This window comes from Rhinatrema bivittatum, chromosome 17 (assembly GCF_901001135.1).
Source record: "Rhinatrema bivittatum chromosome 17, aRhiBiv1.1, whole genome shotgun sequence".
Taxonomy (NCBI): Eukaryota; Metazoa; Chordata; class Amphibia; order Gymnophiona; family Rhinatrematidae; genus Rhinatrema; species Rhinatrema bivittatum.
Genome location: NC_042631.1, coordinates 48,669,179 through 48,694,434, shown reverse-complemented (window position 1 = coordinate 48,694,434; position 25,256 = coordinate 48,669,179). Strand labels below are relative to the sequence as shown.

The 25,256-nt window shown below is 44.3% G+C and overlaps 1 protein-coding gene across 1 annotated transcript in view; it reads left to right on the top strand.

Annotated features, from left to right (window-relative positions):
* Positions 1-23,504, top strand: part of DRD4 (dopamine receptor D4) — a 74,591-nt gene extending 51,087 nt beyond the window's left edge. The window contains exons 3-4 of the mRNA XM_029582895.1: positions 5,111-5,667; positions 23,229-23,504. Coding sequence (XP_029438755.1) covers positions 5,111-5,667; positions 23,229-23,431 — 760 coding nt within the window. The 3' untranslated portion in view covers positions 23,432-23,504. The remainder of the gene's footprint in view (positions 1-5,110; positions 5,668-23,228) is intronic.
* Positions 23,505-25,256: the final 1,752 nt, after the last annotated feature.

The following is a 25,256-nucleotide window of genomic DNA, read 5'->3' as shown; positions in this document are numbered from 1 at the left end:
ACTGTTACCTCTTGCACCAAATCCTGTGTTCCACTAAGAACTAGGTCTAAAATAGATTCCCCTCTTGTTGGTTCTTGTTCCAGCTGCTCCATTTATTTCATCTAGGAACTTCACTTCTCTAGAATGTCCTGATGTAACATTAATCCAGGCAATACTGGGGTAATTAAAATCACCCATTATTACTGTGCTGCTGATTTTATTAGCTTCCCTAATTTCTGTTAGCTATTCATTGCCTCTCTGTCCATTCTGGCCAGCTGGACATTAATACACCCCCACTGCTGTTTTATTCCCCTCTTCACCTAGAATTTCTATCCACAAATATTCAGCATTGCATTTTGTTTCCCTCAGAACTTTTATCCTGTTTGACTCGATGCTCTCTTTATCATTTAGTCCTACCTCTCCACCAATTTGATTCAATCTATCACTTTGTTATAATTTGTACCCTGATATCACAGTGTCCCATTGGTTATCCTCCTTCCACCAGGTCTCTGAGATGCCAATTATATCTACCTCTTCATCCAATGCCATACACTCTCCCATCTTATTTTTTAGACATCTGATCCACTAGCATTTCTTGCAATCTTTCTACTGGGATGCCCCAATTTCCCTGTTCTGTTAGTATCTTTCAAAGATATATCATTCCAAACCATGCACTTCTAAGCAATTTTTGCTTTCCCCCATCATCTAATTTAAAAGCCTCACTATTTCCTTTTTAAAGGTTAGTGCCAGCCCATCCTTCCTCAAAATGATGTTCACTTCCTAACAAATCTAAAACCCTCAATTTTGCGGGTGAGATGCAAGATGGCCACATGAATGCTCCATGCTGTAGATGCTCTCCCGTGATCTATCCCAATTGTTGCTTTGAAGATTTCTTATTTTACCAATATATCCTCTAAATGTAAGTGGAAGGTCAGGACTTACCCCACCAAGTCTTCTCCTTTGCCAGACAAGGTCTTATTGACAACTTCATGGCTCCTGTTAACTTCAAGGGAGTAGTGTGCACTGCCGGTCCCAGTGGAATAGTGCTGGAACTTGCCGCAGAGGAGGTTTCCCTCAGCCTCCTAGATGACTGCTTCCCTCTGACTGCACGGAGCTCCATTCCCGAAGTGCCCACATCCCGTGCCATACAGGTGTCCCCCATAAAGGTATCATCAAGGGGTGGCAACTGCCTTGCAAGTTAGCCCCCATACTTATTTTCCCAAACCGTTAAAGTCAGGGCCCTTTTTGGTTTCAGTCTGAGTCCAATTCCCCTTTATCTCTTGTCATTGAAGCAGAGAGCAATGTTGGAGTTGCATCACAAGTATAAGGCTTATTGGTTAAGGGTAGTAACAGCCGCATCAGCAGGTTATCTCATGCTTGTTTGTTTTCCCAGACCATAAAATTCATGTCCTTGTTGGTTGCTGTCTGAAATTAATTCTCCTTTTCCTCTTTTCCCCCTGCTGTTAAAGCAGAGAGCAATAATGAGTTGTACCAACAGTATGAAGGCTTATCCCTTATTTGTTAAGGGAAGTATCTGACACACCAGCAAGTTACCCTCATGCACTCTTTTCCTCATTTCCATCCATAGTTGACTATGACACTCGGCATCAGGATGTTGCTGGAAAAATTTCTGCTCTACAGGATGAAGTGAAATCTATAAAATCCATTCAAGTTTCACTTATCCAGGAACATGGGAATATTTCCAGAAGAGTAGAATTTATCTAAAATAGATTGGGACACTTAAACCTCCATTTGTTGAATTTTCCTCATGTTGTGGAAGAAAAACTGTGGCTAATGCTTTGTAGATACTTTCAGGTGGTTTTAAATATTTCCTCAGAATTGTTTCCTACTATTGATAAAGTCTATTTTCCACCTGGTAAAATAAATCTATCCCCTCTAATCTCGAATTAACAGCTTTTTAAAAAATCTTCTGAGCACGAGGTAGTGGACAAATTAATACTACTAGTGTCCTTTTTTATTCTGAAAATGATTTGAGCAATGTTATGAAGTCATATTTTCAACACAGGAATAAACAATGTATGGGTCAAAAAGTCAGAATTTTTCCTGATTTAACTCGAGCAACACAGGAAAGGAGGAAGGGTTTTCTGACCTTGTGTCAAGAAACCTCTGCTCCTGGAGCTATTTTTCTATAACAAGACCCTTGTAAATGTGGTATTAAGTTTCATCAACATTCTTATGTATTTTTTGCTCCTGAACAGCTTAGAGCATTTACTGATTCTAAGAAAATGCTTTTTAATTCTAATCCCTTAGACATAACATCTAATTAGATGGTCTATGTATTATACATTTGCAGGATGTAGTTATATGTTTCATGCAATGGCAGTTTTCTTAATGTCTGTTTATCTTTCGTTTCTCCTTATTTCTGCCTCTCCTCATTATTGTGGTCTAAAGCAATTGAAAAGATTTTCTTCTTTATTAACATAATTTCTTGTATATTATATTTTCAACTGTGTTTCTGTACAAAGTTTGGTGCATTGTTAAAAATTTAAAAAGTAATGTTGCAGAAGTGGACACTTGCACTGATGTGGGCTTGATGGAATTGGCAGGGAGGAGCCCTGCAGGTCCCTACCGTCAGCTGGTGGAGTTGGCTGAGGCAGAGGCAGAACCTTTGGGTGGTGGGGTCAGCTGGACTTAGGTGTGGGCTTCTGCTTACGAGGTGAGGATCCATTGAGACGATGGAGTTGCAGGCCAGGGGAGGAGATGGAGTTGCAGGGGAGATGATGGAGTTGCCAGGGGAGACAATGGAGTTGCAGGCCAGGGGAGGATCCATTGAGACGATGGAGTTGCAGGCCAGGGGAAGAGATGGAGTTGCAGGGGAGACGATGGAGTTGCCAGGGGAGGCGATGGAGTTGCGGGCCAGGGAAGGAGAAGCAGCAGAGTTAAGATCTGGCAGTGGTCAGTGGCAGGTGGAGGTCAATCAGAATCGGTGTCCAGGCAAGGGGTCAAGAAGGCATCTGTCTGAGGAACAGAGGCAGAGGATAGGCAAGAAACAGCACAGGGATGAGCGAAGACACTGAAGACAGAAGATGAAGGGATGAAAACTGACCATGAGAAGACAGAACTCAGAAGCACGGACCAGACCCCAAGACAAGAACCAGGAAGAGGAATCAGGAACACGGAACCAAGATCTGGAGCGCAGGAATGCTGTGGCAAAGCACTACTTCCAGGGAAGTTAATCTTGGAGGACTGAAGGCAGGATCCTTTAAAGGGCCAGGCAGAGTGATGTCATCCAGGACGACAGCGGGGCTTTCCCCACCACGGTCCCTTTAAATTCAGAGAAAAGGATGTGCGTGCGACTAAGGAGGACATGTCACATCCAAACCCATCTGTGGCATCTCAGCCACGAGTCCAGGCAGCATGCTGTTGCTTTCGCCGCAGCAGTTGACCTGATGCATCAAGGAGGCCTCCCCGAGCTGGGATGTGGTGCCCATAACCAGGCTGGGCTGGAGGTGAGAGCGGCAGTCCGCAGGAATAACCCATGGACCGCTGAGCCTAACATTCGATAAATATAAAGATTTAAAAAAAAAAAAAAAAAAAAAAAAAAAAGCCCTAAAAGCCTCTCCTCTGCACCATCATGGAACAGGGAGCATTTCTGAGAATGAAGTTCTGGATTTCAACTTTCTACCTATAACCTACATTTGGCTTCCAGATCCTCCCTCCTGCACTTTCCTATGTCACTGGCACCCACATGTATCAAGACAGCTGGCTCCTATCCAAACTCCTATCTGTAACCTGTGAAGTCTAGTTACCAAGCAATCCTCATATTTATTTATTGGTTTTTATATACCGCTGTTCAATATAGAATATTACATCGGTTTACATTGTAGCTGTGTTCAAACAGTTTAGGTCTTCTGGTTTTGCCTTATAACATCAGTAAAATTCTATTAAACATTGTAATTAGCTCATATCCACTAGCCACCCAGCTATCTACCTTCCTAATCGAATCACTAGCTATAACAGCCATCCTAACCCTTCCCTCCTGGGCACGTGCCCCTGGAGACATATCCTCAGTGCAAGAGGATGCTACATCACCTTGAGAGGGCAGGTCCAAGTTACAGGATTGCTTCCTGCCTCACCAAGGTGATGCTCTCCTTCCAGGTGACCATTCTCCTCCACTCTCAGCTCACTTCTCCCCTCCTGTTCCCTGCAGGGCAAGAGGGGAGCAGAGAACAACAGGAGGAGAGGGACTGGATTAGGGAGCAGAGTGGTTCTTCTCCAGTTTGCTCCAACCTCAGCCCCCCCCCCCCCCCCCCACTTCTGCCTGAGAGAGCAGGGGCTGAAGCAGAGAGCTGCTGAGTGAGATTCTTGTACCAGCTCCGTGTGCTCATACCTTGTCAGCAGTAGAGCATTGGGATAAGGGCTAAGGGATGGAAAAACAAGCTGAGGTCACAGACGTGGAAGAGTCCTGGAGTCAGGCTGAGGGAGAGAGGCAAAGTGCTGGAGTTGTGCATGGATGGGAAAGATACAGGGAGGAAGAGAATGTGTGTGTGATAGTTACAGAGAGAAAATCTGCTTGTGCATGTGTGTGCGAGAGAGAAAGGAAAGCTGTGGATCTGTGTGTGCATAAGAGACACTGCTCCCTCTTTCCATGAAACCCTCAGTGCCGTCTGCTTGAGCTGGTGATGCTTCCCTGCCATTCTCTCACCCCCTCTGCTGCCTTTCCTTTCACCATTCCCTCCTCCAGTAGCTAGCCAAAAACAAGGCCTTGCTCCCCTGAATGGTTCTCACAATCAATGTGGCCCTAGATGCTGCCACCCAATAGACACACTACGTGGTTGCATAGTCGCCATACAATAACGCATCCCTTCTAAATTAGGCGGAGAACAGAGTGATGTAATGAGGCCACAGTGATATCTGAAAGCCTAAGGGGAAAAAACGGAAAAAATGTTTTTTCCTCAAAGGCCAGAAGTGGAACACTCCTGAAGTTTCCTTTGGTGTTTGCATTATTGTGATTTTCTGTGTTTAAGTAATTATTGCTACAAGAAGGACTGGTGGGTGGAGCACAAAAGAAAGCATTGGCCCCTGAGCACTGGAGACCCATGATACGCCATTAGTAGGAATGTAAGACTAAATGGAACCCACTGACTGATTCTGTCTCTTCATTTTACAGGTTTATTGCTGTTGCTATTCCCCTGAATTATAACCGACGTCAGGTTGACAACCGCCAGCTTTTTCTCATCTCTACCACTTGGATATTTGCACTTGCTGTAGCTTCACCAGTTATCTTTGGCCTGAATAACATTCCAAATCGTGACCCCACCGTGTGTAAACTCGAGGATAACAACTACATCATCTACTCTTCCGTCTGCTCTTTCTTCATTCCATGCCCCATTATGCTGGTCCTGTACTGTGGCATGTTCCAAGGCCTGAAGCGCTGGGAGGAAACGAGGAAGGCCAAGCTGCGGAGTCAGATGTCTCCAGGGAAGAAGCTACAATGCTCAACCCTGCTTCTCGAAAGGAGTCCAAACAGTACCAGACAAGAGGACCTGAACCTTTATGCCAACTCAGAATGCCCCTTTCCCAAGGCTTATGTGGACAATGGCCATGGTATACAAACAGTGTCATATCCTCACCTCCAGTACACCTCCCACTCCATCCAACACAGGAAACAGGCCAAGATCAACGGGAGAGAGAGGAAGGCTATGAAGGTGCTGCCGGTGGTGGTTGGTGAGTAAATTCATATTGCATGGATATCAATTTTTGGGAGAAGGGATGTGAAGGGGGTTCTTCTTTCTGTCACAGGGCTCATATGCACCTTTATTCGCTCAGCTCTAATTTGGATTTCCAGCCTCAAAAGATTTAAGCACCTTAATCACTAAACTGCCAAATCCAACAGCCCATTCATATTGTTTAAAGCAAGTGGCTGGAGTCAGTCACTCTGATGAGACCCTTCCTCATTCACTATTGTAGGTGCACACTGCAGCCTTAACCCCAAAGGGGGCTTCTCTTATTTAAAAGGTACTCTGTTACAAGCTATAGAGTTACCAAAAAAAAAAAAAAATTGTATACGGGAGTCCTTACAGCCGGAGGTACCACAGTAACTGAAAGAGAAGGTTTGAGGAGCAGTTCCCATGTTCAGGGCTGGGTGTTGGTTGGGTACAGCAGTGAGCTGATATCCAGACATTTTACCACCCTCACTTCATATCGCCTCTCCTCCACCCTTCATGCACACACTCACTCTATCCCACATACAACTCCAGCATACTGAAGGAGAGGAAACCCAAAATGGTATTGCGATGAAATAATTTCACTGTAGAATCCTTAAAATGTGAAAACATGTTATGAAATCATGGGAAAAAGAAGACCTAACTGGTTATTCAGCTAAAGGTTTGTGTGCCATTTTAGCTGCAAGGAAAAGAGGTGGGGTCTGGAGCAGGGTGAGGTAAGGGTGGCAAATCCCCATGCATTTTTTACCGCTTGTACTATAAAGCAGGCACAAAGCCCTCACTTGCTGTTCTCCATGTAGAGCATGGACATCTCGCCTCGCGCACACCCAGCCCCACAGGAGTGCAAGCTGATTTTAATTCTTTCCGGTACTGTACTGAGCCCACTGCCCTAGAAAGACTCAATGGGACATCATTTACTATAGGGGAATAAAGGTTAACAAGTAATATATATATATATTAGATGCTATGTTTTTATAGATTCTGTTCTGACCTTAGGGAGGGAGAATTTAGTCCTGAAAGCTAGCCAAGAAACATAATGTTAGTCCAATAAAAAGGTTCCAGCTGATACAGTTTTGTTTTTATTTAACCTTTATTTCTACCAAACTACTTTTTATTATTTACTGAGTTACTACAAATGATGTTTTTCATTCATATAGTGCCTGCCACTGAAATCATTTAAGGATTATTATGATCAGATCTGTGTGCAGCCGGATGAAAAAAAAGAGGAAAAAGAAACCAGTCTGCTACTCTAAGGTGGAGGCTGAAAAAATAAAAGCAAACAGAACCGCGTTTAGGAAGTATAAAGGATCCCAAAAAGAGGAACACAGGGAAGAAAATCTGATCAAGCTGGGAGAGACGAAGAAAGAAATCAGGAAAGCAAAAGGTTGAGCAGAAGAAAGGATTGCCAAAGAGGTAAAGCGAGGAGACAAAACATTTTTCAGAAATATCAGAGAAAAAAGGCAGGCCTGAAGTGGTAGAGCAAAACTGACGGGGAGGAATGTGAGGAGAGAGAAGAAGAAATAGCAGAAATATTAAACAAATACTTCAGTTCGGTGTTCACTAAAGAAAACTGTTGCTGGCTGACAAAGACATAGATGGGATTGGAGTAGATGAAACTCTATTTACAGAAGAGAATGATTGGGAAGAGCTAGGCAAATTAAAAGTGGACAAAGTCATGGGTCCAGATGAGGTACATCCCAGGATACTGAGGGAGCTCAGAGATGACCCGGTAGGTCCGCTGAAAGTCCTGTTCAATAGATCCCTGGAAACTGAAGTGGTACCACCCGATTGGAGAAGAGCAGCGGTGGTCCCACTTCACGAGAGTGATAGCCAAGAAGAGGATGGAAACTACAGGCTGGTCAGCCTCACCTCGGTGGAACGGAACATAAGAACATAAGAAAATGCCATACTGGGTCAGACCAAGGGTCCATCAAGCCCAGCATCCTGTTTCCAACAGTGGCCAGTCCAGGCCATAAGAACCTGGCAAGTACCCAAAAGATTGATGTAGACTGCTGAAGGAAAGGATAATGAACTATCTACAAATAAGAGGGTTGCTGCACAGCATAGATTCACCAGGGGAAGGTCCTGTCAGAGAAATCTGATTGATTTTTTGAATTGGATGACTAGAGAATTGGATCAAGGAAGAGTGCTTAATGTGATTTACTTGGATTTCAGCAAAGCCTTTGATACAGTCTCGCATAGCAGGCTTGTGAATAAAATGAGAAGCTTGGGAGTTGGCACCAAGGTAGTGGAGTGGATTAGGGATGTGCAGAGCAAAATTTTATGTTCATATTTTTTATGTCCGAAAGGGGGTCCCACTTGCGGCCAATATGGACATAAAAAAAATCCAATGAGTTGGGTATATGTACATATGTGCAAAAAAAAAATTTAAACCCCCTCACCCTCCTTAATCCCCCCCCCCCAGACTTACCACAACTCCCTGGTGATCGAGCGAGGAGTGAGGACGTCATTTCTGCAATCCTTGGCGAGAAGCATGTGACGTCGGTGGCACGTCGAGTGACGCGGCGTCACGTGATTCCCGGCTCGTTCGCGCCGGACGGCTCGTTCGGCCCAAAAAGAACTTTTGGCCAGCTTGGGGGGGCCTCCTGACCCCCCCAAGCTGGCCAAAAGTTCTTTTTGGGCCGAACGAGCCGTCCGGCGCGAACTCGCTGGGAATCACGTGACGTCGCGTCTGAGGTGAGTGAGAGGACGCGGAGGAGCTGGTGACCTGCAGCCAGGCCTTCCTCTCGCAGTTGAAGCTATTGTAGAAGTAATACTTCTCACAGAATGTTTGTTTTGCTACGAAACGTGAAAACTTGTTGATCTTGTGCTGCTACCAAGAGGAGGTTTGCCATATGCTGTGAACCCAGTGTTGGACACAGCTCATTCTCCCACAGTCCCTGAAGCAGGCACCTTGTGCCGAAACATGGCCCGTGTCGGACGAGCAGCTCCGCGCCCATGAGATATTATTGAGGCGATGTCCCGATAAGTATGCAATAAAACATCAGTGGGACGGAAAAGCAGCAGGGGAGAAGGGATTTTAAGAAAAATTGAAAATTATAAAAAGTAAAAGATGTTGGTGAATTAAATAAAAATAAAAAAAGACTAATAGACGGAGGTACATAAGAGGATTACCATTAATTGGTTACCCTCATAGACCTACCTCCGTACAAGATCACCTAGCAATTAATCCCCTATACGTTTTTGTTGGAATATTATTGAGAAGGGGAAGAGGTTGGTTAGTGACTGATGCTAGTAATAGCAGTGGCTATTTTCTAAGTCAACATGATTAATAGCACATAATGAACTTCTCCAAACCTTTTTTGAACCCAGCTACACTAACTGCACTAACCACATCCTTTGACAACAAATTCCAGAGTTTAATTATGCGTTGAGTGAAAAAGAATTTTCTCGGATTAGTTTTAAATGTGCTACTTGCTAACTTCATGATTTTAAAGTCATCTATCATATCCCCCCTCAGCCGTCTCTTCTCCAAGCTGAAGAGCCCTAACCTCTTTAGTCTTTCCTTATAGGGGACTTTTATGGTTAGGGGAACTGATAAGCATGGGGGTAACCTGCAGAGAGCAGCAGTTACTACTCTTAACAGACGGCATTGGATTACTACCCTTAACCAATAAGCCTTGATGCTTTTAATGCAACTGCACCATCGCTCTCTGCTTTGACAGCAGTGGGGGGGGGGGGGGGGGAGTGGAATTGGATTCAGATGCCAATCAACATGGGCTATGACTTTTACAGACCTTCAGGAAACATTTTAATGATGCATGCTCCTCAAACCTTTTCTGTTGGAAAGCAATCAAGATTGTCTCGACTCAGAACCAACATCAGGAAATGTTTCTTCATGGAGAGGTTGGTGGATGCCTGGAATACTCTTCCAGAGGAGGTGGTGAGGACGAAAACAGTAGACAAATTCAAAAAGGCATGGGATAAACATTGTGGATCCCTAAATGTGAGAGGTGGAAATAAAGAAAAGAGTGCATGGGGCAACCTGCATAAAGCAGCAGCTACTACCCCTAACAGAAGGCATGGGGTTTACTACCCTTAACCAATTAGCTTTCATTATTTTGTCGCAATTGCAACATCGCTCTCTGCTTCGGTAGCAGGGGGAAAAAGTAGAATTGGATTCAGACAAGAATCAACACTGGGCCTTGGATTTTATGGTCCAGGATATTGATACACATAGTAATGACAGCAGAAAAGGACCAAATGGTCCATCCAGTCTGCCTAGCAATATTCTTACAGTAGTATCTGATGCACCGTGCAGGTTACCCCCCATGTTTCTCTTAAGAAAAGCAACTGCCACTCCATGCAGTTATCCCCAAGCCTTATGATAACTCATAAAGTCATAAATTTATTTTTTTTTATAATTTTTTATTTTGCCATTACAGATATATTAATTCATATACCAATTATCAAAGAGAATAGAGATCCAAGTTATATTTCTCCATTATCATAAGAACATAAGAAATTGCCATGCTGGGCCAGACCAAGGGTCCATCGAGCCCAGCATCCTGTTTCCAACAGAGGCCAAACCAGGCCACAAGAACCTGGCAATTACCCAAATACTAAGAAGATCCCATGCTACTGATGCAATTAATAGCAGTGGCTATTCCCTAAGGGGTGGATTTTAAGAGCCCTGCTCGCCTAAATCTGCCCAAATCCGGGCGGATTTAGGAGAGCAGGGCCCTGCGCGCCGGTAAGCCTATTTTACATAGGCCTACCGGCGCGCGCAGAGCCCCGGGACTCGCGTAAGTCCCGGGGTTTTCGGAGGGGGCGTGTTGGGGGGGGGCGTGTCGGGGGGTGGGCCCGAACCGTGCTGCGTTTTTGGGGCGTGTCGGGAGCGTTCCGGGGGCGGGCCCGGGGGCGTGGCTACGGCCCGGGGCAACCCGGTAGCGTGGCTGCGCCCTCCGGACCCACCCCCAGATCGCGTCCCGGCGCGCTAGCGGCCCGCTGGTGCGCGGGGATTTACTTCTCCCTCCGGGAGGCGTAAATCCCCCAACAAAGGTAAGGGGGGGGTTTAGACAGGGCCGGGCGGGTGGGTTAGGTAGGGGAAGGGAGGGGAAGGTGAGGGGAGGGAACGGGGGTAGGCTGCGCGGCTCGGCGCGCGCCGGCTATACGAAATCGATAGCCTTGCGCGCGCCGATCCCGGATTTCAGCGGATACGCGCGGCTACGCACGTATCTACTGAAATCCAGCGTACTTTTGTTTGCGCCTGGAGCGCCAACAAAAGTACGCCTATTCGCGGTTTTTGAAAATCTACCCCTAAGTAAACTTGATTAATAGCCATTAATGGACTTCTCCTCCAAGAACTTATCCAATCTTTTTTTTGAACCTAGCTACACTAACTGCACTAACCATATCCTCTGGCAACAAATTCCAGAGCTTTATTGTGCATTGAGTGAAAAAGAATTTTCTCCGATTAGTCTTAAATGTGCTACTTGCTAACTTCATGGAATGCCCCTTAGTCCTTCTATTATTTGAAAGTGTAAATAACCGAGTCACATCTACTCGATCAAGACCTCTCATGATCTTAAAGACCTCTATCATATCCCCCCTCAACCATCTCTTCTCCAAGCTGAACAGTCCTAAACTCTTCAGCCTTTCCTCATAGGGGAGCTCTTCCATCCCCTTTATCATTTTGGTTGCCCTACTCTGTACCTTCTCCATCGTAACTATATCTTTTTTGAGATGCAGCGACCAGAATTGTACACAGTATTCAAGGTGCGGTCTCACAATGGAGTGATATAGAGGCATTATGACATTTTCCGTTCTATTAACCATTCCCTTCCTAATAATTCCTAACATTCTGTTTGTTTTTTGACTGCTGCAGCACACTGAGCCAACGATTTTAAAGTATTATCCACTATGATGCCTAGATCTTTTTCCTGGGTGGTAGCTCCTAATATGGAACCTAACATCGTGTAACTACAGCAAGGGTTATTTTTCCCTATATGCAACACCTTGCACTTGTCCACATTAAATTTCATCTGCCATTTGGATGCCCAGTCTTCCAGTCTTGCAAGGTCCTCCTGTAATTTATTACAGTCTGCTTGTGATTTAAATACTCTGAATAATTTTGTATCATCCGCAAATTTGATAAACTCACTCGTCATATTCCTTTCCAGATCATTTGTATATATATTGAAAAGCACCGGTTCAAGTACAGATCCCTGAGGCACTCCACTGTTTACCCTTTTCCACTGAGAAAATTGACCATTTAATCCTACTCTCTGTTTCCTGTCTTTTAACCAGTTTGTAATCCACAAAGGGACATCGCCTCCTATCCCATGACTTTTTAGTTTTCGTAGAAGCCTCTCATGAGGGACTTTGTCAAACACCTTCTGAAAATCCAAATACACTACGGGGTAGATTTTCAAAGGGATATGCGCGTAGCCCCCGAAAACCTACCCCAAACCCCCCCTGCGCGCGCCGAGCCTATTTTGCATAGGCTTGGCGGCGCGCGCAAGCCCCGGGACGCGTGTAAGTCCCGGGGCTTGCATGGAGAGGCGTGTCGGGGGCGTGGTGGTTGTGACGCGGCGTTTTGGGGGCGTGGCACGGGTGACGCGACATTTTGGGGTGGTGCCGTGGGCGTGGTTTCGGCCCGGGGGCATTCCGGGGCGTGGCTGCGCCCTCCGGAACAGCCCCTGGGTCGGGTGATGGCGCGCCAGCAGCCCGCTGGCGCGCGCAGATTTACATCTGCCTCTGGCAGACGTAAATCCGTCAATAAAGGTAGGGGGGTTTAGATAGGGCCGGGGGGGTGGGTTAGGTAGGGGAAGGGAGGGGAAGGTGAGGGGAGGGCGAAAGATAGAACGGAGGCAGGCTGCGCGGCTCGGCGCGCGCAGGCTGCCCAAAATCAGCAGCCTTGCGTGCGCTGATCCCAGATTTTAATGGATACGCGCGACTACGCGCGTATCTATTGAAATCCCGCGTGCGCGAACAAAAGTACGCGCTCGCACAAAATTATAAAATCTACCCCTACATCTACTGGTTCACATTTATCCACATGTTAAATTAACCCCTTCAAAAAAATGAAGCAGATTTGTTAGGCAAGACTTCCCTTGGGTAAATCCATGTTGACTGTGTCCCATTAAATCATGTCTTTCTATATGCGCTACAATTTTGATCTTGAGAATAGTTTCCACTATTTTTCCCAGCACTGAAGTCAGGCTCACTGGTCTATAGTAACCCGGATCGCCCCTGGAGCCTTTTTTAAATATTGGGGTTATATTGGTCACCTTCCAGTCTTCAGGTACAATGGATGATTTTAATGATAGGTTACAAATTTTAACTAATAGATCAGAAATTTCATTTTTTAGTTCCTTCAGTACCCTAGGATGCATACCATCCAGTCCAGGTGATTTGCTACTCTTTAGTTTGTCAATCTGGCCTACTACATCTTCCAGTTTCACAGTGATTTCGTTCAGTTCTTCTGACTCATCACTGCTGAAAACCATCTCTGGAATTGGTATCTCCCCAACAGCCTCATTGGTAAACACGGAAGCAAAGAATTAATTTAGTCTTTCTGCAATGGCCTTATCTTCCCTAAGAACCCCTTTAACCCCTCGGTCATCTAATGGTCCAACTGACTCCCTCACAGGTTTCTTGCTTTGGATATATCTTTAAAAGTTTTTATTATGAGTTTTTGCCTCTATGGCCAACTTCATTTAAAATTCTCTCTTTGCCTGTCTTATCAATGTTTTACACTTAACTTGACAATGCTTATATTTTATCCTATTTTCTTCAGATGGATCTTTCTTCCAATTTTTGAAGGCTGTTTTTTTGGCTAAAATAGCCTCTTTCACCTCACCTTTTAACCATGAAGGTAATCGTTTTGCCTTCCTTCCACCTTTCTTAATGTGTGGAATACATATGGACTGCGCCTCTAGGATTGTATTTTTAAACAATGTCCATGTCTGTTGAACACTTTTAACCTTTGCAGCTGCACCTTTCAATTTTTTTTCTAACTATTTTCCTCATTTTATCAAAGTTTCCCTTTTGAAAGTTTAGTGTTAGAGCTGCAGATTTACTTATTGTCCCCCTTCCAGTTATTAGTTTAAATTTGATCATGTTATGATCACTGTTGCCAAGTGGCCCCACCTCCGTTACCTCTCTCACCAAATCCTGCGTTGCACTAAGAATTAAATCTAAAATAGCTCCCTCTCTTGTTGGTTCCTGAACCAATTGCTCCATGAAGCAGTCATTTATTACATCCAGAAACTTTATGTCTCTAGCAAGTCCTGATGTTACATTTACCCAGTCAATATTGGGGTAACTGAAATCTGATAACATAAAGAGTCAATAATTATCCACTGTGATCCATATTATCAACAACAAAAGTGGAACAAAATTATATTTAGAGATAATGGCTAAAGAAGGCGTCAGCAAGCCTGACGTTGTGTGTATTCTTACAGAGACACCAACCAGTCTTTTCAATCATTCGCCTTCTTTTAAATTTATTTACTTTCAAAATGATTTTTGTTCAAGAATTTTTTCTTTTTTCTTAAAATGTCCTCCGTCAGTCATAGACTCTTAAAACATAAATGCTTAACTTCAATACGGCCCTACACGGCCCGTGTTTCACCCGAAAGCTTCCTCAGGGGCGTATGAACGACATATAGACAAGAGTCTGCATCCAATTCATCCGGACATCACGTCTCAAACCGGGAAAATAGGTTTGAGACGTGATGTTCGTATGAATTGGATGCAGACTCTTGTCTATATGTCGTTCATACGCCCCTGAGGAAGCTTTCGGGTGAAACACGGGCCGTGTAGGGCCGTATTGAAGTTAAGCATTTATGTTTTAAGAGTCTATGACTGACGGAGGACATTTTAAGAAAAAAGAAAAAATTCTTGAACAAAAATCATTTTGAAAGTAAATAAATTTAAAAGAAGGCGAATGATTGAAAAGACCGGTTGGTGTCTCTGTAAGAATACACACAACGTCAGGCTTGCTGACGCCTTCTTTAGCCATTATCTCTAAATATAATTTTGTTCCACTTTTGTTGTTGGTAACTGAAATCTCCCATTATTATTGCACTGTCAAATTGGTTTGCTTCCCTGATTTCTCTTAGCATTTCATCATCTCTCTGACCATTTTGTCCAGGTGGACGGTAGTATCATTTAAGCTATACCTTTCAAAAGAAAAAGACAAACTTAATCATATTTGGTCTCTAGTTACATAGGAAATATTGGAACAAGATGTATTATAAAGTATAATAAAGTCGCTCTCATCTCAAACATTTTAAGGAATAAACCCACACATGAGAAACGGTCCCCCAATTTTCCTAGTTTCACACTTCAGCTCTTCCCATCCAAGAAATTCCTTAATTGCTCCGGTTCAAGAAAAATATATTTTTCATCCTGAAATTTTATTAAGCATTTGCATGGATACCTTAATATCATGCTAGCCCCATAGTTTTCCACTTCAGGTCTCATTAAGAGAAACTTTTTCCTGCGCTCTTGTGTAGAGCGTACTATGTCTGGATAAATCCATACACTTTGCCCATGAAACTTAGACATTCTGGGCTAGATTTTTAAATCTATGTGCGCATGTTATAAAATCCAGGGTTGGCGCACGCAAGGGGGTGCCCACTTGTGCACCTTGTGCTTGCTGAGCCCTAGGGGAGCCCCGATGGCTTTCCCTGTTCCCTCCGAGGCCGCTCCTTCGGAGGGAACTTTCCTTCCACCCCCCTCCACCTTCCCCTCCCTTCCCCTACCTAACCCGTCCCCCAGCCCTATCTAAAACCCCCCTGACCTTTGTTTGCGAAGTTGCGCCTGCCTCCGGGCAGGCATAAGTTGCGCGCGCCGGCATGACCACTGTGCCGGAGGCCTCGGACCCCCCTGCCCTGCCCCACCCTTGGCTCACCAACTCCCCGCCCATTTTTTCAAGACCCAAGACATACGCGCGTCCCGGGGCTTGCACGCATCGCTGGGCCTATGCAAAATAGGCTCGCCGCATGCAGGAGTGGGTTTTCGGGGTTATGCACGTAATATATGCGCGTAACCCTTTGAAAATCCGCCCCTCTATTTCTAAAGAAATATTTAAGCGCAAGGTTTCTGTCCTGCTCAAACGCGAATGAGGCTAGTAACGTTCCATGTACTTGTATTTCTGTCTGCGATGACATCTCAATCATTTCAGAAATATTCAATGAAAGTTGTTCCTGCACTTCTTCTCCAGTTGGTGGAATAATTTTCTTGGACACGAAAAAAGCCTTTGTAACCACTGGTATTATTTCTTTGGGAATTTTAATACATTCCATCATATAAGAACATAAGAACATAAGAAAATGCCATACTGGGTCAGACCAAGGGTCCATCAAGCCCAGCATCCTGTTTCCAACAGTGGCCAATCCAGGCCATAAGAACCTGGCAAGTACCCAAAAACTAAGTCTATTCCAAGTAACCATTGCTAATGGCAGTGGCTATTCTCTAAGTGAACTTAATAGCAGGTAATGGACTTCTCCTCCAAGAACTTATCCAATCCTTTTTTAAACACAGCTATACTGGAGGCAGTTTCTTAATCACAGGGAAATTAACCACCCTTAAATTTAAATAGCGGAGAGAGTTTTCAATGTTCTCAAATTATTTTTCTGCATAGCTTCCTGATTTAATCAAATTAGTTTGCACAGTTTCTATCTTTAGTACTTTTTCTTCCAATCTTTCAACTTTCTCCTGTTGTAAGTTAACAATCTTTTCGGTGTTTAATCCCTTTTTATTATCCCCAAGAAAAGCATGAGATAATGTCGTTATAGCAGACTCTATGGATACTAGGGCATTCCATAACGAGTCTAATGTAACAATTGGAGGTTTTTGCAGAGAAAATATCTTTCCTGTTAACAATATTACCGGTTCCTGAAGTGTGTTGCCGATGGTATCCCATGCCGGTACTGCCAAAGGGAGCTTAGGGGTGGAAGTCGTTCCTCCAACCGGGGCTCTTCCATCTCCCTTACTCATGCCTTCTTCGCCTGCTCCGTCATGCTCTGGCCTCAGCATCTCTCTCCTCCTCAATCCCAGAGATCGCGATATTTCAGTCGATTCAACCCCAGCCTGACCTTGGGGCGGTGATGGCGTCTCAGGAGCCCCCAGGCTCAGTGAGATCATCTCGGCCATGGAGAGAGAGCCGAGCTCCTGACTCTCTCCCACCGCGGCCATCACTGCCGGCATTTTTGAGGTAATCTCGAAGAAACTCTCTATTTTTTGTTGTATTCCTTCTTCTTTTGCAGGGACTTCGTTCTTAGGCTTCACTTTACGTTTTGTGTGAGGCATCTTTTAAGGAGTACAATTTCACCAAGCAATCCAATAAGGAAATTTAGAAACAGAGAGAGAGCTTCTTCCCAGTGTCTCATGTGGTGGCCATCTTGCCCCCATAAAGTCATAAATTTTACTGCTAGCAACTTTTACTGGGTGATGAGCCTTCTTGAAAATTCAGACAGTCTGACATACTTTGCTTATGCACTTGGCCTTAGAAGCAGTCCTGTGTTTTGTCTAGGGATGTGAATCGTTTTTTGACGATTTAAAATATCGTCCGATATATTTTAAATCATCAAAAATCGTTAGGGCCACGATACAATACCAATTCCCCCGATTTATCGTCAAAAAATCGTAAATTGGGGGAAGGGGGAGGGCAGGAAAACCGGCACACTAAAACACCCTAAAACCCACCCCCGACCCTTTAAATTAAATCCCCCACCCTCCCGAACCCCCTCCCCAAAATGCCTTAAATTACCTGGGGGTCCAGCGGCGGTCCGTAGCTAAATCGGGGGAAGGGGGAGGGCAGGAAAACCGGCACACTAAAACACCCTAAAACCCACCCCCGACCCTTTAAATTAAATCCCCCACCCTCCCGAACCCCCCCCCCCAAATGTCTTAAATTACCTGGGGGTCCAGCGGCGGTCCGGAACGGTCTCCTGCAATTGAATCGTGTTGTCTTCAGCCGGTGCCATTCTGCGCCGCCATTTTGCAAAATGGCGGCAGCCATAGACCAAATGCCTTAAATTACCCCCAGGTAATTTAAGGCATTTGGGGGGGGGGTTCGGGAGGGTGGGGGATTTAATTTAAAGGGTCGGGGGTGGGTTTTAGGGTGTTTTAGTGTGCCGGTTTTCCTGCCCTCCCCCTTCCCCGGATTTAGCTACGGACCGCCGCTGGACCCCCAGGTAATTTAAGGCATTTGGGGGGGGGGTTCGGGAGGGTGGGGGATTTAATTTAAAGGGTCGGGGTGGGTTTTAGGGGGTTTTAGTGTGCCGGTTCACGATTTTAACGATTTTCACGATACTCTAAACACCCAAACGGCGACGATACGATTCCCTCCCCCTCCCAGCCGAAATCGATCGTTAAGACGATCGAGGACACGATTCACATCTCTAGTTTTGTCCCTTATGCCTGTGTATCAGTACCCCAGACTGTTAAAGTCATAGCCCATGTTGATTGCCATCTGAATCCAGTTCCACCCCCACCCCCACCTCCCACTGCTGTCAAAGCAGAGAGCAATGGTGCAGTTGCATCAAAAGCATCAAGGCTTATTGGTTAAGGGTAGTAATCCTATGCCATCTGTTAAGGGTAGTAACTGCTGCTCTGTGCAGGTTATCCCCAATCTTATCAGTTCCCCTGACCATAAAAGTCGGGGCCCTCGTAGTTTGTTCTCTATATCCAGCAACCCTTCCCCCCTGCTGTTGAAGTGGAGAGCAATGTTGCAGTTGCATCAAAAGCATCAAGGCTTATTGGTTGAGATAGTAACCACCACACCAGCAACTTATCCCCATTCATCCTTTTCTTTATTTCCATTCTCTAGCCTTTAGGGTCCACAGTGTTTATCCCATGCCCCTTTGAATTCTTTGCTTTCATCTTCACCATTTCCTCTGGAAGGGCATTCCAGGCATCCACCACCCTCTCCGTGAAGAAATATTTCCTGATATTGGTTCTGTGTTGTTCCCCCTGGAGTTTAATTTTTTTGACCCCCTAGTTCTACTGATTTCTTTCCACTAGAAAAGGTTTGAATTTCGTCATCATTAAAACTTTTCAGGTATCTGAAGGACTGTATCATATCTCTCCTGCATCTCCTCTCTTCCAGAGTATACATATTTAGACCCTTAAGTCTTCTGATATTGAGCCCACATCATTTTAGTCACCTTACTCTGGACCTCCTCCATCCTGTTTCAATCCTTTTTAAGATACGGACTCCACAGCTGAATATAGTACTCCAGATGAGACCTCACCAAGGACCTGTACAAGGGCATAATCACCACCTTTTTCTTACTGCTTATTTCTCTCTGTATACAGCCCAGCATTCTTCTGGCTTTAATTATCACCTTGTCACAATGCTTCACCATCTTCAGATCACCAGACACTATAACCCCAAGATCCCTCTCTTGGTCCATGCACATCAGTCTTTCACCCCCCATCACAGACAGCTCTTTTGGATTTCCACATCTCAGATGCATGACTCTGCACTTCTTGGAATTGAATCCCAGCTGTCAAATCTTCAACCACTCTTCAAGCTTTCTTAAATCACTTTTCATTCTCTCTTCTCCTTAAGGTATGCCCACTCTACTGCAAATCTTAGTATCATCTGAAAAGATATTGAAAAGAGCTGGTCCCAAAACCGATCCTTGTGGCATGCCACTTAACACCATTCTCTTCTTCAGATTAGGTTCCATTTACTATTACTGTCTCCTGTCAGTCAACCAGTTTGTAATTCACTCCACTACCTTGGCACCTACTACTAAGCTCATTTTATTCACAAACCTCCTTTGCAGGACCTTATCAAAAGATTTGCTGAAATTCAAGTAAATTACATTGAGAATTCTTCCTCGATCCAATTCTCTAGTCACCCAAACAAAAAATTAATCAGATTTGTCTGACAAGATTTTAGGTCCAGCAACTTACTGGATTGTAGATACTTCACAATCCTTTCTTTCAGCAGGGTATCCATTAATTTTCCCATCACAGAGATAAGGCTAATTTACCTGTAGTTTCCAACCTCCTCTTGGCAACCACTCTTGTGAAGTGAGATTACAACTGCTCTTCTCTAGTCTCGAGGCACCACTCCAGTTTCCAGGGATCTATTGAACAGTTCCCATTGTCTCATATGGTGAACCTCATCAGGCCCCCATAGCCTTGTCCACGTTCAGATTTCCTAGCTCTTACCATACATTCTCTTCTCTAAAACGAGCTGTGTCTACCCCATTCCCATCTAGGTCTTGTCAACTAGCAAAGGTCCTTCTCCAGTATCTTCCTTAGTGATCAGCGAACTGAAGTATTTGTTTAATATTTCTGCCATTTCTTCATCTGTCTCTACCATTTGCTTCTTGTCTCCTTTCAATTTCACTAAACCACTTCGGTCCTTCCTTCTTTCTCTGATATCTGAAAATTGTTTTGTCACCTCTCTTTAACTTTTTTACAGTCCTTTCTTCTACTTAACATTGTGCTTTCCTGATTTCTTTTTTTTATCTCCTTCAATTTCTCCAGGAAATCTTCCCTGTGTTCCTCTTTTCGGGATCTTTTATACTTCCCGAACAATGTTCTTTTTGCCTTTATTTTTTCAGCCCCCCTCCCTTTGAGAACCAAATCCTTGTACTTTTGTTTACTTTTCTAACATATATTTGTTGCCTTTATAATAGCTCCTTTTAATTTGGTCCACTGTTCCATCTTGCCCTTTTTTTTCCAATCTTCTAGTTCTTCCACCAGGTACATTCCCATTTTGTCAAAGTCCATATTTTTGAAATTCAAAACTCTGTTCTTCATGTGACTTCTCTGTATCTTAACTGTGATAAAGCACACTATCTGATGATCACTGGTGCTCAGGTGGGCACCTGTCCAGACATTAGAGACATTATCCCCTTTAGTGAGCACTAGGTCTAGTATCACACCCGCCCCTGTGGGTTCCATTACCATTTGTTTGAGCAGAGCCCCTTGAAGGGCATCCACTATCTCTCTATTGCAAATTCTGCAGAAGTGATTCTCTAATCCACATCTGGCAGATTAGATCTCATTATGGGTCTTCAGTTTGAGATGGAGGCCTGTAGACCACGCCAGTGGAAATGGAAGAACCATCATCTAGTTTTAGGATAGCCCATAATGCTTCTTCCCTAACCCAAGTCCCTTGCATTTCTGTTGCATTGATATAGTTTTTGACATAAAGTGCTAGTCCTCCCCCTTTTCAGTCCTCTCTGTCCTTGTTTAACAAGTTATACCCTGGGATGGCCATATCCCAGTCGTGAAACTCCATGAACCATGTCTCTGTAATGCAACAATGTTCAAGTCCACTTCCACCATTAGGGCCTGGCTACAAGTATTTGTGGTCATAACTTTCCAACTTTGCTGATCTTCATAGTCGCCTTTTCTGGGCTTTTGCTTAAGCTTGGAATGTTGAGCTTGATTAATTTTATTATCTACTCTTGCTTCCTGTATTGCTTGGGGGTGGTATTCCAATTTCATTGGCCATCTTCTACCAGCCCCATCCTGTAGTTTAAATGCTTGAGGTACAACCGGAATTTCTCGCTTAGAATCTTCTTTCGTGCCACTGTCAAATATAGGCCATCCTTATTGTATAGTCTTTTACTGCTCCATACATGACCCCAGCCTCCAATGGGGCCATTGCAATACAGTGCGCTCAGCCGAGCGCACTGTATAACCCAGACTCGGACGTGGGTTAAACAGGCACTAATCCAACCCCTAATACAATAGGGGAATTAGCGCCTATTTAACGCGCGTCCAACGTGAAGTGAATGCGATAGCGCTCATCACATGCAAATGCATGTGAATGAAGCTATTACTCATTCACTCTGCATTAAAAAAAAAAGTGTGCATCTCAGACGCACATTTAGCTCTCAGATATCAACGCCTGAGCGCATATAAAAGAACTACAGAAAAGCAGAAAACAGCTTTTCTGTACTTCATTTCTTAAGTAAACTCGGCATCAGTTTTCATAACCAGCCGTCTGTCATTAATGAAAACAGATGCTGATAAACTTGTAGGGCACTCAGAAATCGCAAACTTTAACTCCACTAAACTCCAAGAACTCACCTCCTCTCTCTCCCATGCCTGACACACCCTCAAAGAAGCAGCTACAGAAAGCCTGTATATATATAAAGAAAATATCGTGCCAGACATAAACTGATGTACAATGTGATGTGTCGCACAACACAATACTGTGCCATGAGTTGCGCAACTTCCCTACACGATGCAGTGGATCAGAAATTTCCCTAATCAATCGCATTTTTTTTATTGTGGACACTAATGCACCATACTTCTGCTTTATTTATAGCATTTTGATGAATCTAGGCCTATGCCTGCCGTAGGTTTTCAGTTTTTCTTTTTTTCCTGTTTTAAATATTTTTTCTTCTTTTTTTTTTTAGTAAACATTTTTTGTCCTTTTTTTGTATTTTCGGCAGTTGTTTTTATGTTCCTATGGATAATTGAATGTGTATGTGTATGTATCTATGTGTCTGGATTTATTGTATTTTGGTGGCTAACAATTTGTTTTTGATTTTTTTTTATTATTTTCATATTTTGAATTATTTCATTTATCTTTTTATTTGTTGTTGATTTAATAAAATATTTCTTTATATTTGCATCTAACTTTAACTGGTATGGCTCTATATGTTTTGAGCATAATAATTAGCCCAAGTGAGTAGGTGTTTAGAATCATCTTCTACCCAGTATAAACGGAACAGCTTTTTACTTCATATTTTATGCTTCTACAGCAAACAAAATAAGCAATACCCTTCACAAAGAGTGTCTACATCGATAATCCAAATAAGCCGAGAGGCACTTAATTACTGGGCTTGCACAAGTCCTCGGACCTGGACATGGAAATTAAACTCAAAAGGCCAACCTATTACTATATCGCTTTTCTTTCCATTAATTTTTTTCTTTGATATTGTATTCTTTTTTTACCCACACACATTTTAGAGGAAAAACAGTATACATGTTTTGTGATCATGCCAATTATTAAAAATCACCTCCCCTAGGTCTGCTTCTTAGCTGTCCATTCTGTATAATGGGCTTTACATGTGCCAGTATGATGTCTGCATGGGACTGAAATCAAAAGAGCAGCACAACAGCACCCATGAATTATAAGATTTACAGTGGTGTGGTGACTAAGTAGGAGTTTTCCAAAACTTAAACACCAATATCCCCTCAAGAATTAAATAAAAAGCACAAAAGCAAGCCAAGATAACAGAGCTTGGTGTATGGACATGAGAAGGTCTGGGTGTTGGGTTAACAGGACTTGTAAGAACCAAAGTGGAAGAGAACAAGTCCTCAAATGGCTTAACCATGGAGGTGGTGACAGTCGGCACTTTAAAAAAATGTAAACACACATATATGTATGGTCATGGAAGGAAAGGGTTAAGAGATTAGGTAATACACACTAAAGAGCGATGAGGATGCGTCTGGTGCTGGTTTAGAGTATGGGGATTTATATGCTTACCTGTGAGGATCCTGAAAAACAAATCAGATTTACTGCTTTTGTATGTGCAATGCTCAGGTTCTGATGACGTTTTACATTTCTCAGCCTTACCCCATCTCTCTCTTCCTCTTCCTCAGGTGCTTTCCTCTTCTGCTGGACACCCTTCTTTGTCGTGCACATCACACGGGCACTGTGTCAGCAGTGTAACATTCCTGGACAGCTCATCAGCATTGTTACCTGGTTAGGTTATGTCAACAGTGCCCTGAACCCTATCATCTACACCATCTTCAATACCGAGTTCAGGAATTACTTCCGCAAAGTCCTGCACTTATTCTGTTAGTGTCTGCTGCACTGACGCTCTGGCTAGAACCACTCTAGTTTTGTACAGCTCATTAAAGGTTTATTTTATAATACATGACTGGTTTGTCTTTTTCAACAGGAGCAGGGGGTGCCATGTTAGAAGACCAAGTGAATCAACACCTGTCGTAATGATTAGGGAGCGCATGACCTGAATGTCCTCATCTTTATGTTCACCCGAGTATACCTGGCCTGGATTTACTTCATTCAAAGGATATGAGGAGATACCCAGAACTGGGCTGAGATAAACACAGCTCCTGGGGTCGGCCTACATCTTTTCTGCTGCATTGTCAGTTCCATCTGTTTCTGGGACAGGGTGTGGGTGGCTAGAGCCTATGCCCCCTGAAACAGAAAGAAGAACAGGATCCTCTGATGTCTCAGGCTTAAAGAGAAGAGAGAGCAGGGAAGGGTAGGGGAGTGGAGGAAGCACTTAAAGTAATTACACAAAAGACTGTAGTTAAAGCTCTGAGAGCCAGTGCCCTAAACCCCAGGATACGAAAAGATCTTAAGTGCTGACTCTACCTCTCACGGGCTCTGTTTAACGTGTCTGTGGAGACAGGGGATGTTCCCAGTGTGAGCTGGTGTGCAAGCTCTAGGTTAGTGAAAGGCAGCAACTGAGGAGTGGCACTGCCGAAGAATGGAAGGAGCCAGCAGGCAACAGCTCACACTGCTTCACCCAGTTCTTCTAGTTCTCCAATCTTCTCTCCTTCCTCAGTGGTGACACAGTAGAAGCAGTAGAGCTGCTACATCTATGCAGTTCCTCTCCCCTGTATGTGCTGCCTGGTACCATGGGGAGAGGCTGGACTGGGAACAGGAGTGGCTCTCTTCTGCTCTCAAGATTCCCACTTATGCACTGAGTGGCTATCAAGAGGAGGAGGAGGGACTCATCTGGCAAGATGCGAATGATATAGATAAAGGTTCTGAATTCATTCTCAAACTGGATTACAAACAGGCCGATACAGTACAGTGTGCTCCGACGGAGCGCACTGTTAGCCTGCTCTTGGACGCGCATTTCCCTTACCCCTTATTCAGTAAGGGGAGGAAAACGCGCGGCCCCTAATAGCGCCCTCAACATGCAAATGCATGTTGATGGCCCTATTAGGTAGGCGCGCAGGATACAGAAAGTAAAATGTGCAGCCAAGCCGCACATTTTACTTTCAGAAATTAGCGCTGACCCAAAGGTCGGCACTAATTTCTTCCAGCACCGGGAAAGTGCACAGAAAAGCAGTAAAAACTGCTTTTCTGTGCGCCCTCCGACTTAATATCATAGCGATATTAAGTCGGAGGTCCTGAAAAGTAAAAAAAGTAAAAAAAAAAAAAAAATTTGAATTTGACCCGCGACTGTCGGGCCGAAAACCAGACGCTCAATTTTTCCGGTGTCTGGTTTCCGAGCCCGTGGCTGTCAGCGGGCTCGAGAACCGACGCCGGCAAAATTGAGTGTCGGCTGTCAAACCTGCTGACAGCCGCCGCTCCTGTCAAAAAGGAGGCGCTAGGGACGCGCTAGATCAGCTTTGACCGAGTCTATGATTTGTAATCCTGTTAAGGTGTAGCAGCACTGAATGCAATCAACGGCAGGAGAGAAAGTTTGACACTTCACGCATATCCAGCATAGCCCTCTGCTTCAACAGCAGGGGAGCAAGACTGATACTTCACTTTCAATGCATAGCCAGCATGGCTGGCTCTCTGCTTCAACAGCAGGGGGGAATGAAGGAAGGTGGCTCTATATTCAGGCAACAATAAACAAGGACTGAATTACATAGTCTGGGAAAACAAATAAGCATGGGTGTAGCTTGCTTACTGCGGTGGGT